The sequence below is a fragment of the Coenobita brevimanus genome, chromosome 25, assembly GCF_032717465.1.
Source record: "Coenobita brevimanus isolate Jiangsu-jjx chromosome 25, ASM3271746v2, whole genome shotgun sequence".
NCBI lineage: Eukaryota > Metazoa > Arthropoda > Malacostraca > Decapoda > Coenobitidae > Coenobita > Coenobita brevimanus.
In genome coordinates, this window is record NC_136978.1 from 10,280,471 (window position 1) to 10,297,349 (window position 16,879).

The 16,879-nt window shown below is 40.3% G+C and overlaps 1 protein-coding gene across 1 annotated transcript in view; it reads left to right on the top strand.

Moving 5' to 3' along the window:
* The window catches only part of Dscam1 (Down syndrome cell adhesion molecule 1), an 829,655-nt gene that overhangs the window by 593,046 nt on the left and 219,730 nt on the right, over positions 1-16,879 (top strand). The window contains exon 15 of the mRNA XM_080267762.1: positions 589-597. Within this exon, the coding sequence (XP_080123888.1) occupies positions 589-597 (9 nt within the window). The remainder of the gene's footprint in view (positions 1-588; positions 598-16,879) is intronic.

Here is a 16,879-nt window from a genome sequence, read left to right on the forward strand (position 1 = left end):
GAGATGCTGGGGTATGGGGTCCTGGAGGCTGTATTGCTGGATCCTGAAGCTATGTGGAGGCTGGCTGAGGATGTTGATGCTATAAACACAGTAGTCACTGACTCTGTATAGAGCCTTTTGGCAGCAGGAGAGGGCACAGGCTTGAAAAACTGGGAGATCTCAGCCTGGATCTGCCTTGGCTGCTGCAGCCACATCTCATAATGTTGAGCCAGAGGTCCTCGAACTTTGTCAGTGATGGTCAGGATTGTGTATGCAGTATCAGTATTTGCAGCTAGAGACAGTCCAGGTTCCCCCTCCTCCATCTCTTTGTCTTCCTCTGTTGCTAGTATTTTGTCATATACTTAAGCCACAGTCTCCTCTTCCATCTGGTGGTGGTAGCCAGGCTCACCAGCATCCTTATCCAGCCACTCTTGCAGCTCCTCCTCAGCAAGGTTCCCCTGCCCTGCAGTTGCCAGTATTTCTGCCATCCTTGGTAGGTCAAACCCATCAAAATCATACAATGGTGTTGGAGTCTTGGGGGTTCTGAGGGGTTTGCACCACCCGGTCATGAGTTTGACAAGTGGCACTTTCTTCCATACCTCTGCCCAGTTGAAGATGGTATCCTTGGTGGTGTATTTCATGAAACTGTGCAGAATTTTTTTGTCTCTGGTGTCCTCATAGGCAGCCTTGTCCATCCCATCCTCGTCACAACGAGGCACTGTTGCAGATAGAGGTTTATGCAGTGCCTCTTTGCTTTCTCTATAACTCCTTGTCCATGTGCTGGATAAAGGCAATAGTGTTGGCCTGCAGGGGCAAGGCCTTGATTCATCCAGCCATGCTGCAGAGTTTGCCTAAGGGTGGGCTGGTGCATTGTCCAACAGCAGCACTGCCTCCTTGTCATCAAGATTGATACCATACCATTTTTGGTGCTGCCTTATGGAAGGGTCAGAGCTGTGGTGGAGCCAGTGATGAGCAATGTCCTTGATAAACCAGGCAGACTTGTTACCATGGTACATCACAGCAAGCATGGCCGTGATGTTCTTCTGTGACCTAGATCACTTGCTCTTACCTACTATTACTGCCTGTAGTTGATAAGAGCAATGTGCATTAGCACATGCTAGAATGGAGAGGTGCTCCTTCATTATTTTATGGCCAGGAGTGCTGCCATTATCTCTCAAAGTCTGGGTATACAGAGGAAGAGCATGCAGAAGAGCCCAGCCTCATCTGCGCTGTAGACTGAAACTTATGCAGGCTCTCCTCCATCATCTTCAGAAGATGCTGGACAAAAGGCTTCACAGCATTGACATCGGCGCTGAACATCACTCTAGTTACGGCCTTGTTAACAGTGCCATGATGCCCTCTGAACCTCCACAGCCAGCTATCACTACACTTGAAATCTTTGATTCCAAGGTGAGTAGCAAGCCTTTGTGCTGCCTGTTCGATGTCCAGAGGATGCACAGGGATGCCCTTAGCTCACTTCTATGTTTACTACTTATACCTTGCTTTGGCAAGTTTCCCATCAGCTTCCTGGTCCTGGAGACATTCCTCTGTGTCCTCCTGCCTTCCATTCTCTTCATTACCTCTTTTTTTTCTTTATTCTTTTTTTTTTTCTTTTTTTTTAGCCTGGAGGCAATGAAGGAGAAGTGTCTACCTCTTAACCCTCTCATACACGAGGGCCCAGTAAAAAATCTAACCTCTCGCACTTTTTCGACGCAGATTGTGTCCAAGTGAAATACAACCACACACACTTTTTCAACTCAGGTTGCGGTGTTTTTTCGCCATGACTTTCGGTTGCGTCATTCAACTTTCTCCCCTGCCTTTATTTATAACTGTTGTTATGAAATTGCTGCATGTTATAAATGAATAAAAGCTCTTCCTAATGAACAGAAAAAAAAAGAAAGAAAATAAATTACCCTATTTTATCATTCACTCATTTTTTCAGCACTGATTTCTCACAGATATATAAACATTTCGTCAATGCTTGTCACCAGAAAGTCGTAGAGCATTCAGTAAGGATTGGCAATATGTTAATATACAGTATCTCTAAAATACCAACATAAATTATTATTATTATTTTTTTTATCATCAGGAAGATCATTTACTCATTTATAATATGTCGTAATTTCATTACAACACAGTTACATATATAGACAGGGGAATGAAATTATTCTAAACATTTTACGATGTAGAGCCAGCTGCTACTAGAGCGGCCAGGTGTGGTCAGAGACCATAAGATATTTCTGTTCTGTATGCCATAAAAATTTTTCCAATCGAACTAGAAGTGTCATTTTTTAAATAAAAATCATCACAAATAAATGCTGTACAACCTTCTGTCAGCAAGCATTGACAAAATATTTATATATCTGTGAGAAATCAGCTTTGAATAAATGCGTGAATGATAAGATATGGTAATTTATTTTCTCTTTTCTTTTTTTCATTCATTAGGAAGGTAACTTATTCATTTATAACATGTAGCAATTTCATAAAAATACAGATATAAATAAAAATATTTTCTTTCACATTGCTCAGTGAGGGGTGTGTTGCATGTAAGGTCTGGGCCACCCCATGGGGGTCATGCAGTACTCAGAAGCAATTGGACGCAGGTTGCGTCGAAAGAGTTTGAGATAGTTAAGGCCATACTTGCGCATGAGTTTGCCCCCACTTATGCCTTTCTTGTGCCCGTCAAACACTTCCATCTTCTCCACAGTGGTCATAATCCACCTTTTTGCTTTTTCTGAAGAGGATGTTCTGGAAGATTCTTTATGAGAAGCCATTTTTCACAGTATCTATGAGAATACGCTTGCCACACGCAAGATACACAAGACACACACACACAGTGATGTTGATGCAGTGGAAGGTGCAGCAAGACTGAGGCTGACTGCATGTGATACAGTGTGTTCACACACTTTGGTCCCGCCCAGACCTATTGAAAGTAGCCCCCAAATAGCCCAACTTTCCAATGCTTCCCACCCACACCTCTCCAACCTAGCCCATGTGGGTGAGAAAAACTGACGCCAGTGTTTTTTAACTGTTCCGAGTCACCCCATGCTTGGAGAGGGATTTGATAGTGCCGTGTGATGTGCCCCAAATAAGGGATAGTGTGTATGTTGGAGGCAAAAAAGTGTCTGGTGGGCTCAGAGCCATCAGGAAGGGATGCATGATGTTCTCCATTTAGCAGATGGTATCCAGTATGTCCGGTGGTTTGTCTGGGGGCCTTCACAGTATCCGTTAAGTCTTATATCTGGTCTGCCGAGGTTTGTTAAAGTGAGGGTCTGTTGTATATATTCACCATTACACTGCTGGCACTGCACGGAGTTTGAATTAACCATTGAATCATTCACTTATTATATAGAGGTACATTTTTTAATGTACAGTTATTGAGTCATTCACTTGTTATATAGAGGTGCATTTCTTAATGTGCAGTTATTGAGTCATTAACTTGTTGTATAGAGAGTACATTTTTTTATGTTCAGTTTGTTAATTGTACCAGTGCTGGAGAGGGATGCCTTCATGTGATGGCACTGATATGGTCTGGTAGTGGAGCTGCCCAGATATACAAACCTTCAGTCCCCCCAAAGGAAGATGGTGTATTGTGAAAGAAAGGCAGCTTTAGCCTGCACTTCACTGGTTTCATGTTTAGATAAATCTGGGGTTGCTACTACTACAACAATCCCTTGTTTATTGCACACTTAGTTATAGCAGTTTTTGTTATCACTGCTTGATGAAAATCTGCGACTCCTGCCATTATCGTGCATTTTTGTGGGGGCAGGGGGGACACCAATATTGCATACTTGAACTGGTTTCTGCAGACAGCGATGATGTAGAATCTGTGGTTTCTGATTGTTTTGAGGGATTCAAAGATGAGGCCCTACTCAAGCAGTTAATCCCAAGTGGTGGAGACCACTAACTCTCCACTCTTTACCTCAAACAATCTCAGATCTGTATGGTATGTGTTTCTTCCTTACTATGCCCTTTTCATCATTTTATATTAACCCAACCATACATACAGTATGTATGTATTTAGTGGATCAAAATTGTTGTAAAAGGAAAAATTTGGGTTTATGACTGGGATGTCCGGTACCAGTTAGGATAAACCCCATTAGTTCAGTGCTTTTATTATTGCATAATTTCTTTATGATGCACTAGGCATCACTATGCACAATAACCAAGGGATCATTGTACTACTACTACTACTACTACTACTACTACATTAATTGCACTTGCAGGATCTTTATACCTACTTCTGAGTATGATCAGCTAATACTGTACAGGTTTTTGTAAAGAAATATCTGGAAACTAGTTTGCTTTTGTTTGTGACTTTTGTTGCTTATGAGGCATTTCATTCACCTTTGAATTTTTTTGTGTCTGGCAGTGATGTGACCTCATAGCTACACTTTCCGATTCATACATTCTCAGAACTCTTTCTTGGTCAGTATGTCAGTACATCCAGGATGCTTGTATCATGTAGATGTGCTTTGCAGATCTATATTTGTGCCATTTTGACTTAGACCTCAGTAGTAGTTGAAAACTTAGTAAGGAATGTTTTTTTTTTTTTTTTTTTTTTTTTTTATAGCTGTAATAGACCTTGCATGAAATGTGAATCAACTGATTTGTGCACTAGCAACTGATGTACAGTATTTTGGTGAGCATGAAAAGGGAAGTCCTCGGAAGGTTTTTGTCAGTTCTTGTATATCCGTAGTTGGAGAGTAAAATATTTTGAGCTATATAATTATACAAATGTATCAGTATACAGTATATGTATATTAACAGCCCGCTGATACACACCTGACATTAGCAGGCAGTTCTACCAAACATTTTCAAGCCCTGCATATGAAATGATGAAGCAATTCGTTCATAGGATTTACAGTTTTTACCACAACTTGAAGGACTGTCCTAAGTACACACTGATCCATGGCCAGAATGAGTTATGAGTCTCCATCCTGCAGTTTTGGTGCTGTTAAGTAGTGTACAACCACAAAAACACCACAGTGTTCTAAATTGGTTTTAGACTTGGCAGAAAAATATAATATTGGGAACAGTGGCTTAACTGTGTTTCTGATATGTGTAATAATTATTGTTTTTCAATGCATCCTGTTCTCATGTATGGTAGTGGAGGAAGAGAAGGGTACAATAGATGATATTATAAGAATGCAGAAAACCATTTTCACCTTTATTTTTGTAAACAGAAGCACCAGAAATTCTGCCATTCTCGTTCCCTGCTGAGGTGAAGGCAGGGCAACCACTTCAGTTGCCTTGTACAATTGCAACTGGGGATGAGCCCATAACACTTCAGTGGTACAAGGATGAGGTTCCCATAGTCTCATCATCGAAGACAATGATAAACACTGTCAGCTCAAGAATGAGTCTGCTAGTTATTCAGGGAGCAGACTCTGAACATTCTGGAATGTACTCATGCAAAGCATTCAATCCTGTTGGGCAGACTGGATATTCAGCTTCTTTGGAAGTGATGGGTAATTGTAGTTCATAGTAGAATGTAGTTTTCTTGTAGATTGCTGCAGCGTTACAAATACATCTGTGCATTCTCATGCTTAGTGCAGTACTTTTGCAAGATTTAATTTTTTTAACATCTTGCCATGTACAGTGCATTTTTTAAAAATGCAGATTACATCCAGTTTTCTTGTATTTTCTGTCAATATATCTGTCTGTCTTTCAGTTTGGCATTGTATCAGTCTATGTATCTCTGTATCTATACCTATCTGTCTGTCTATGTATAGGTAGACACCATAATCCTGAAATGGGTGCTAAAAAACGAATCACCTCCATGCAGTCGTGTCCTCCACCATCAGGCTGCAAACTGTCCAACTCACACATCCCTCAGTCATATACCTCTCCAACCCATCCCTCCATCTCATCCTCGGTCTCTTCCTTTACCTCACTGACATTCTGTGTCTGTGTCTCTCTCATTCTCCATTCTCTCATACTCTGTTCTCTCCATGTGGCCATTTCAAGCTAGTATGTTACACTGCCTGCATCATTATTGCTAATACATGTACTGGTTTTGCTTATTAGATAACAGAGCTTCAGGACAATAACTGTAAACATTAATAGAGGTTTCTCTGTTCTTTAAAACCATAGTGGCATCTGCACTGGACTAAAACTCAAATTTTGTTGTTGTATCATTGAACATCACACAAATTGAGATTCTTAATTTGTTAGAGTTTCATGCATTATTACAGAATGGTAATAAGTAATGGTTAAGTGAAATGATTTATAATTAAAATTGTTAAGTATTTAATTTAATTGAAATTTTTTTAACAGTAATGGTCATTAAACCTTCATTCAAGAAGTACTGTAGTTTGTAACTGCAGTATCATCGAAGATTAAGTGATTCAGATGAAGTTTGTTGACTCGATTTTTGTTGTGCTAATTAGGAGGTTTTTGAAGAATGTCAGGGCTCAAGTCCTGTCATTTCCATAGTAGTGTTGTGCAGGGTGGAGTTCTGTATTATGCATTAAGATCACTTAAATTTGAAACATGAGGCAGCTAGTAGGTTATTGGTCATGTAATGCCACCAGGGGTGTAGGCTGTAATCTGCCCTTAAATGTTCTGGTTTGTGATAGCCTAGTCACAGATCTTTTCACCTTGAAGGGAGCAGTGTGGAGTTGGCTGTTGATACAGTATTTACATCATCAATACTGTACTTTACTATATATGGTAGTACTGCATAAAAATTCCTCACTTGGCATGGTAGATGCATTCAGTGAAAATTGCTATTGAAGCAGGTTACATAAACATTATTTTCAGACTGAAAATAAATTGTCAAATACTGTCACGCTAGTGTAAGTTTTTGCAGCAATAATCCTACACCTCATATTGTAACATTTCAGTAATAACTTTTTGGTGTATATGTTGGGTGGTACATTTCACTTTCAGTATTATATTGTTATGAGTGCATGCTTTTCAGGTGCTTGTAGTATAAAGAATTACACTGTGTTGCATATATTATGATGACAGTGACATGATTTTCACTTTAATCCTGCTCTCCATACTATTTTGTTCAACTGAGGAGAGATGTTTCAAACATAGGGCTTAGATATAGCCATCATTAGCAGCCTCACTTGTAAATGTCCTTCCACACATGTATAAAATCATCAAGCAGAAAGAAGACTGCAATGAAAAATATGTTCATGAGCAGAAACAGTCACCCAGTAGTTCTCAGAAGGTGTGACAAAGTGCTTGTGGTTGGCAAGTAACTGGGATAATAGTAAGACCTTTTCTTATCATAGAGCTTTCTGTGGTAATACATTAATTTATCACACTCATTTTCAGAGATATGTTGTAAACTTCGATGTATGTGGAGGCATAGCCTCTCCAGCTACCTCCAGTAAATATATTTCAGCATAGGGAGAGGTGTTTGGTTATGAAGAGGTTAGTGGAGACTGTTTCTAACTCCTTTACTGCACAGTTTCTCTCCAAAGCTGACCATAATGTCTGGAGGTAGCAAGAACAAAATAAAAATGACTCGTTTAGGTTGAAGGGGTTAACCTGTACGCCTCTAGACTTGGCAGCACAATTATGCCTCACACACACACACCTATAGTCAGCCAAACTGACATTACAGTGATGAAGTACTGTAATGTCATCAGTGGTAGTAGACTGGTTATCTACTGTACCTCTTAATGTTCTAGAGTGTGGGTGCCAAGCTTTTGTCATCTACATCTCAGATGGCTGGTTTAGAATTAACTGTTATTGCCTGAAGGGAAGAGCTGAGGTAAATTTATTTATACTTTCTTGCTAAAGATTTTATGAATCTTGATTAATTGGCTAGTTTGGGGTGACAGATTATTTGAGTTTTGCATTTTGGAAGTACTGGACTGTATTTTGTTCTCAGTGACATTCCAGAGGTTTTCAGAATTAACGCTTAAAAACTCTGTTAGTTCTTTGTTGTTTCATTCTGAAAATGGTTGCCTTATGTTGATGGAGAAAGAGCTATGTAATGCAGAAACCTGGAATATGAAAAAGTAACTTTGATGTTTAAAACAGAGACGCCAAATATTCTGCCATTCTCGTTCCCTGGTGAAGTGAGGGCTGGACAACCGCTGCAAGTGCCATGTACCATAATGGCTGGGGATGAACCCATAACAATTCAGTGGTACAAGGATGACATCCCCATAATCTCATCATCTAAGACAATGATAAATACTGTCTCCTCAAAGATGAGCATGCTTATTATTCAAGGGGCAGACTCAGAACACTCTGGAGTATATTCGTGTAAAGCATTTAATCCTGTTGGACAGACTGGATATTCTGCTTCTTTGGAAGTGATGGGTAATTTCTCCAAAACTGGATTTTACTGTTTTGTAAGCATGCTGTAGAATGTTAGTTTATTATGTTTTGTTTATGTTTCATATTCATATTGGTTTTGTGAAGTGTGTTGGAACTTTTTTTTTTTTTTTTTTTCATGTTACAGTGCTGTATTACTGTGTTTTACAGTTACAAGTGCCTGTACTAAACTTTTATTTAGAAAATATTGTACCAATGCACGCACACACACACACACACACACACACACACACACACACACACACACACACACACACACACACACACACACACACACACACACACAACACACACACACACACAAGGGAAGTAACAAGTGGAGTCCCTGAAGGCTCAGTGTTGGCGCCAGTAATGTTCCTGATTTACGTAAATGATATGGTAGATGGAGTGAACAGTTATGCAAGTCTGTTTGCTGATGATGTAAAGATCTTGAGGAAGATAGAGGTTGAGGAGGATTGTAAAATACTGCAGGAGGATTTGGATAGGATACACAATTGGAGCCGGACGTGGGAAATGAAATTTAATGTAAAGAAATGTAAAATATTGGAAATGGGTAAAAGTACCAGGAGACCATCACTGAATTATTTTTTGGGTAATGAATTAATCACAAAAAGGAGAGAAGAGAAAGATTTGGGAGTGCTGGTCCAAGATAGTTTGTCACCAGAAAAGCACATTAACAAGATAGTTGGAGAGACTTATAAACTCTTGACTAACATAAGAGTAGCATTTCATTATATGGATGAGGAAATGATGAAAAAATTGATAGTGGCCATGATCCACCCCAGGTTAGAATATGCAGCGGTAGTGTGGTCCCCACACAAAAAGAAAGATATAAACAGGATTGAGAGAATACAAAGAACAGCAACCAAGATGGTCCCCAGTCTGAAAGACCTGTCATACAGAGAGAGGCTGGAAAAACTGGATTTGCCTTCGTTAGAGGAAAGGAGAAAGAGGGGAGACATGATTGCGGTGTTCAGGACCATGGTGGGAGTAGATAAAATTGACAAAGAAGATCTGTTTGTATGGGATAAGAGAGCAACAAGAGGACATGGAATGAAATTGAAAAAGTCAAGCTGCTTGAAGGATATCAAGAAATATAGCTTTCCTTACAGAAGTATAGACTTATGGAATAGCCTGGACAAAGAGATCGTCCAGTCTAAAAACTGGACGATCTCTTCGACTTATTGAGAAACAGCAACGGAAACCCACGAGCATAGTACATTCCGTGTATATCACAATTAGGTATATTAGGTAAATACTTAAATATTTGGAACGACTTAGACAAAGAGGTGGTGCATGAGAAAAACATTCATGTGTGTAAAGGTAGACTTGATAAATGTGGATATGGAGACAGGACAACACGAGCATTGCTCAATTCCTGTATACTACAAATAGGTAAATACACACACACACACACACACGATCAAGAGAATACAAAGAGCAGCAACCAAGATGATCGATGCCTTGCAGATCTTTTGTACAGAAAAGACTAGAAAAGCTGGGTCTGCCTTCCTTAGAAGAAAGAAGAGAGATGGGTGACATGATTGCATTGTTCAGGGCCATGATGGGAGTAGACAAAATTGACAGAGAAGATCTGTTTGCATGGGATGGGGGAGTGACATGAGGACATGGGAAGAAATTGAAAAAGACAAGTTCCTTGAAGGATATCAAGAAATACAGTTTTCCTTATAAATGCATTGACCTGTGGAATAGCCAGGGCAAAAGAGATTGTCCAGTTCAAAAACTTGAATGACTTTAAATCAGAGTTTGACTGGTTTAGATACAGAGACAGGACTCCAGGAGTGTGGCTCATTTCATGTATATCACAACTATACTCAGTTTTTTTTATCGAGGCGAAGATGCACTTGACAGGTTGATGATGATTGGCTGAATGCAACATGTCCACAAAATATTTTCTGACCCAAAATTCCTCCTCAGATATTTGTTGTCAGTTAATAATGCTAGATTATGAAGTAATGTTGCATTCAGCCAATCATCACCAGTCTGTCAAGTGCATCTTCGTCTCGATAAAAAAAACTGAGTATAGGTAAACTAGGTAAATACAGTAAAAGTCCTCTCATTTGGCATCTGGTCCTTCAGCGGTTTTCATTAATAGTCCCTTTACGAAAGTTCTCTGCTCTTCTGGCAAGTGCTGAGCCAATCAGCACCCGCAACGGGGTCGCCGGTTCACCACTGATACCCGTGCGCCTGTAGTTGCCAGTTTGGCACTGTTGGTGCTAGATCTAGCAATTATAATAATTTAGCACCAATAAATATTAAGTTTTATATCTAGCATGTTTTGAAGTCCAATTTAGCACAAAAATTTGAACAGTTTACCTATAGCTTAGCGTGTTTTAAAGTTGAGCATAGAGTTTTGAAGATTTCTGCTTGCCACCACTGCATGCACCATCAGCCATCATCACTCGTGAGTGTCTGGCTTTGTGAAGGGGACCTAGTTTAAGGTTTGTTCATGTGTATTGTATCATTAAATACATTAAATATAAGTTGCTTATTAAATATTTAGTGCTTAGGGTTGACCAAAAATACTTGCTAGACATTGTGATTGCATTGGGATGACTGACCATGATTGCTAGAAACTTTTAGGCAGGTTTTTCTGGTCATTTGGTAGTTTCTGGTCTTTTGGCACCTGCTTGGTCCTGAAGATGCTGAATGAGAGGACTTTTGCTGTACGCACACACACACACACACACACACACACACACACACACACACACACACACACACACACACACACACACACACACACACACACACACACACACACACACACACACACACACACTGAAACAAAAGGAAGGAATCACCAAACTGAAAGTAGAAGGAGAGGTCTATAAAGATGCGGCAATGCATGAAGAAATAATGAACAAACATTTCCAGTCAGTTTTCACTAATGAAAGTGAGTTTGTGGAAGGGGAGGGAGTGACTAGAAATGTAGTGATAAAAGATATAAAAGTGGAAGTACAGGAAGTGTATAAATTACTGGAAACTCAAGATGTAAGTAAAGCCCCAGGACCAGATGGAATCTCTAATTGGGTACTGAAGGAATGCAGAAAACAACTGGCGGATGAGATTCACAGTTTAATTGTGTGTTCTCTGGAAGAGGGGAAAGTGCCTCAAGAATGGAAGAGGGCAACTGTGGTACCAGTTTATAAGGGAGGAAACAGGGAAGAACCCCTGAATTATAGACCAGTGTTCCTAACCAGCATGATCACAAAATTGTGCAAAAAAATTCTCAAAGATAGGTGGATAAAATATCTGGAAGAGATGAATATTTTGGCTGATAGTCATTTTGGATTTAGAAGTGGAAGGTCATGTGTGTCCAACTTGTTGAGTTTTTACTCAAGAGCGATTGACATGCTACAGGAGAGAGATGGTTGGGAGGATTGCATGTATTTAGATTTGGTGAAGGCCTTCAACAAGGTACCCCATAAGAGACTAATGTGGAAACTAGAGCATATAGGAGGACTGAATGGGAACCTCCTGGAATGAATGAGAGACTTTTTGAGAGAGAGACAAATGAGGACAGTAATAAAGGATAGGATGTCTGGATGGAGGGAAATAACAAGTGGAGTCCCACAGGGCTCGGTGTTGGTGCCAGTAATGTTCCTGATTTATGTAAATGATGTGGTAGATGGAGTGAACAGTTATGCAAGTCTGTTTGCTGATGATGCAAAGATCATGAGGAAGGTAGAGGTTGAGGAGCATTGTAAAATGCTGCAGGGGGATCTGGATAGGATACACGATTGGAGCCGGACGTGGGAAATGAATTTTAATGCAAAGAAATGTAAAATATTGGATATGGGTAAAAGTACCAAGAGGCCATCATTGAATTATTTGATGGGTAATGAACCAATCACAAAAGCGAGAGAAGAGAAAGATTTGGGAGTGTTAGTCCAGGTTAGTTTGTCACCTGAAAAACATATTAACAAGGCAGTTAGAGAGACATAAAGTCTCCTGACTAATATAAGAGTAGCTTTTCATTATATAGATGAGGAGATGATGAAAAAATTGATAGTGGCCATGATTTGCCCCAGGTTAGAATATGCAGCAGTAGTGTGGTCCCCACACAAAAAGAAAGATATAAACAGGATTGAGAGAATACAAAGAACAGCAACCAAAATGGTCCCCAGTCTGGCAGATCTGTCGTATAGAGAGAGGTTGGAAAAGCTGGATTTGCCTTCCTTAGAAGAAAGGAGAAAGAGAGGAGACATGATTGCAGTGTTCAGGACCATGGTGGGAGTAGATAAAATTGACAAAGAAGATCTGTTTGTATGGGATAAGAGAGTAACAAGAGGACACGGAATGAAACTCAAGAAACCAAGCTGCTTGAAGGATATCAAAAAATATAGTTTTCCTTATAGATGTATAGACCTGTGGAATAGTCTGGACAAAGAGATCATTGAGTCTAAAAACTTAAATGAGTTTAAAGCTAAATTTGACTTATTGAGAAGCAGAGACGGGACCCCACGAGCGTAGCTCATTTCCTGTATAACACAATTAGGTAAATACAATTAGGTAAATACACACACAAACATGGAAGCTGACTACACCTTGTGGGTTGAGTCATGTTACAGCTGCTGCCGACTGCATCTCGGGGGGAAGAGTGACCTTTTTACATTCTGCAATACTAACATATTACCAGAGTTATTAGTGTATGTATATGTCCCATGACCTGAGTGTGACATGAAGATGAGCTTCTAAGTTTATTGTTTTTCATAGTGTAAATATGGCCATGGAACAGTTATCTTTGCCTTTTGAGTTATGAACATTATATGGTCTTCGTCTCTGAGAGGAGGTTTGGCTCATTTATCTGATCAATGTATGGTCTTTGTCTCTAAGAGAAGGTTTAGCTTAGTTTTTGAGTTCTGAACAACATATAGTCATTGTCTCTGAGAGGAGGTTTAGCTCAGAGTTCTGAACAATGTATGATATTTTTCTTTGGGAATATGTTGAGCTTAGTTTTAGAGTTTTGAATAATGTATAGTCTTTGTCCTTGAGAAGAGGTTTAGCATAGTTTAGATGATATAGAGGGAGTGCAACTTGTATTCATCAGGTTTAGCCAGCTGTGGGTCTTTGTGTTAGAATTAATTTGCCTTAACCCTAATTCTAAATGGATGAATAGGACTTGTGATTTACATTCTGATTGCATATCAGACACTTGTACAGTATTTAGATGAAGGGGTACCATCCCCATAAAGAGCTAAAATAATTATCAGTTAACTCATAGAGGGCTACAGTATGGTCTGACCGTTGTACTTCCAAATGGCAGTAATGAAGGAAGCACCCTGCACTTAAAGACTTAAAAGCTGTATTGGTTACCCTTGGCAAGAGCTGTAACTTGTCTTCGTTACTGGCCCATCCTAGTTCAGGATCATCCACTCTGATATGTTATCTGCATGATCTCCATGATATCCTCCTTCAGTCCCAGCTTCTGCTGGGAAGGAGATAGCTGGACACAGAGATTATGTTTGGCAACTGCCAGCTGATCTTATTCAGATGAAAGGAGCACCCTTTCATAAACAGGTTAAGAAAATCTCATGTTCATGATTATAAGAATTATGTTCATTGGAGGAGAGTAAATGGTGTTTTTTTTTACGAGTATGGAATGCAGGTATCAGTCATTTTAATTAGAAATGAAAGCAAATAAGTGCAAAATACATTTTATCCTCCTCATTTTTATAAATTTTCGTGAATGTAGGTAGGCCTTTTTTTTTTATTTTTTTTTTTTAAGATATACAGTAATACAGTATACTTCAGCATTATGGAAAGTACTTTGCTGCTTCATGATCTTCCAGTTTCTACAGGAGGACCCAATTGAAATAATTCTTATGTGTAAAGCTAATGATTATATGCATATTTGTTGTTGCATTGTTGCCAGGTTATTTTCTGGCTGGTGAATTGGCTGGAACACCAGGCCGTGAACTATATGCACAAGTATATTCTTTTCCTTAATATTGTCATAATTTCGCACCACCATGTTTAGTAGTAGTTGTTACAGGAACAGTGAGATGTTCCTTTTGTACCAGTAGTATGAATGTATTGTGCCAGCCATTTATGCTGTCAAGAGAATGTCTTAGGGGTGCATACATTGAATGTGTTTTTGTATTAGAAGACAGAAACAACGGAGTCTTGGGAATCCTGTTGGTCATCGTATGAGTAATGAAAGTTGTCACTTCTTTGTTGCCCAATATATGGTTGTATTTTTGTTTTAAGTTGGTATGTCTGCCCAAGTCATCTTCTGTTCGAATATTTAATGGGGTAGTCACCAAGGCAGTAGCTGAATCGGTAGAGAGGTGGCCTGCAGTTCTAATGGACCGAGGATTGAATCCCAGCTGGGGCAGGGGACAATTTAAGGATTTGAATTTCCTAAAAGTAGACCTTACTAATAAACCAGAAGACCTGCCGACATGTTGTAAAAGTTTTTTCATTCATTCATTGCCAGACTCCATGTATCCCAAATGGGGTGGCCAAGGGCTTAGAGTTAATTGTTTTACAGGGAGGGGCACTAATCCTCCACCAACCCCACTTGACACGTAGGGAGAACGTTATGCCAACAGCATCTGGTGTTCCCAGGTGGTCACTCATCCAAGTACTAACCAGACCCAACATTTTTCCTATTTATAGCCCGACGCCCTAATCCCGCAAAGGGTGGCCGCTGACAAAACGCCTCCAAGTCGCTCTGTCACCCACCATTTGACTACCCTCCCCCCAACTCACCCCCCCTCCCTCATATACCTCTCAACTCCATCCCTCCACCTCATCCTCAGTCTACCCCTCCCTCTCCCTCCCTCCACCTCACCTACATACACCCTCTTAGTCAGTCTTTCATTCTCCATTCTCTTCACATGTCCAAACCACCTCAGTGTATTTCTCCTAATCTTCTCAACCACATCCACCCCACAATGTTCCTTCACTTCTTCATTCATCAACCTGTCCCTCCACGTCACTCCACATGCTCCTCACAAGTAACTTATTTCCACTGCTCTCACTCTTGACTTGTTCCCCTCTTGCAAGGTCCACGCCTCGCTTCCATACGTCAGGGTAAGGATCACAATACTATCATGCAGTGACTTCTTAACTTCCATACTCACCTTCCTATTTCTCATCACTGCTTTCAGTCTACCAACAACCTTTCTTCCCTGCTGTACCCTTTCATGCACTTCATCCCCCAAAGTTCCATCCTTACTCATCACACTACCCAAGTACTTGAATGCACTCACATTCTCCATATCCTCACCATCCAACCTCACTGCACACTCTGTGACTTCATTCCTCTCAAACACCATAACTTTACTTTTGTTTACATTAACACTCAGATTCCTCCTCCTACACACTGTCCCAAATTCATTCACCAAACCTTGCAACTCCCATTCATCTTCACTCAATAATACTGTATCATCAGCAAACAGCAACACCGGAATCTTCCAAATCTCACCCTCATTCATTAGTGCCACCCCCACATCCACTGCCCTACCTTGCACCTCCTTTACAACCCCATCCATGTATATATTAAACAGCCATGGAGACATCACACAACCCTGTTTCAGTCCCACATTGAGAGCAAAGAACTCACTCAGCTCACCATCCACTCACACCGTAGCCCTAGCTCCCTCGTACATACTCTTCACAGCACTCAACAATTTCCCCTCCACTCCATATATTCTTAATACCTTCCACATACCTTGCCTATCTATTCTGTCATAAGTTTTCTCCAAGTCCATGAAGGCAGCATACACTTTCCTTCCCTTCTCTAGATACTTCTCCACTAAACATCTTAGAAAAAATATCTGATCTACACACCCTTTTCCCTTCCTAAATCCCCCTTGTTCTTCTCCAACTAGCTCCTCTGTCATATGCCTAACCCTATCAATGAGTATTCTACCATATATTTTACCAGTCACACTAAGAAGGCAAATACCCCTATGGTTACCACATACTTCTCTCTCCCCTTTTCCTTCGTATAAAGGAACAATAATATCTGATTTCCAGTCCTCTGGAACCCTTCCCTCTTCCCAAGCCAATCTACACAACTTCCATATCCACTCCACAACAATCTCACCCCCATACCTTAGCATTTCACCATACATTCCATCAATTCCTGGGGCCTTTCCCAACTTAATCTTCTTCATCGCTTCCACTACTTCTGCCCTACTGATCTCTTCATCCCTCCTCTCATCTCCTCTTCTCCCAGCCATTCCCCAACCACTTATACTCGCACTGCTCTCACTCTCTACATTCAACAAATCCTAAAAGTGCTCTTTCTATCTTCTCAATTTCTCTCTCTTCTCCACCAACAATCTGTTATTCCTATCTTTCACTCCCCTATTATTTCCCCTTTCACACTGCCTTACTTTCCTTACCTCCTTCCAAAACAATTTCTTACTCTCCCTCCATTTCACACTCAGATTCCTCTCAAACTCTTCATCCACTTTCTTCTTACTTTCCTTCACCAGTCTCTTAACCTCTCTTCTCCTGCTCACATATACCTCTCTCTTCTCCCTCTCATCTTCTCCCCTACCTCTACCCGCTAACCATTCACTATATGCCTTCTTCTTTTGTTCCACAGCTCATTTCA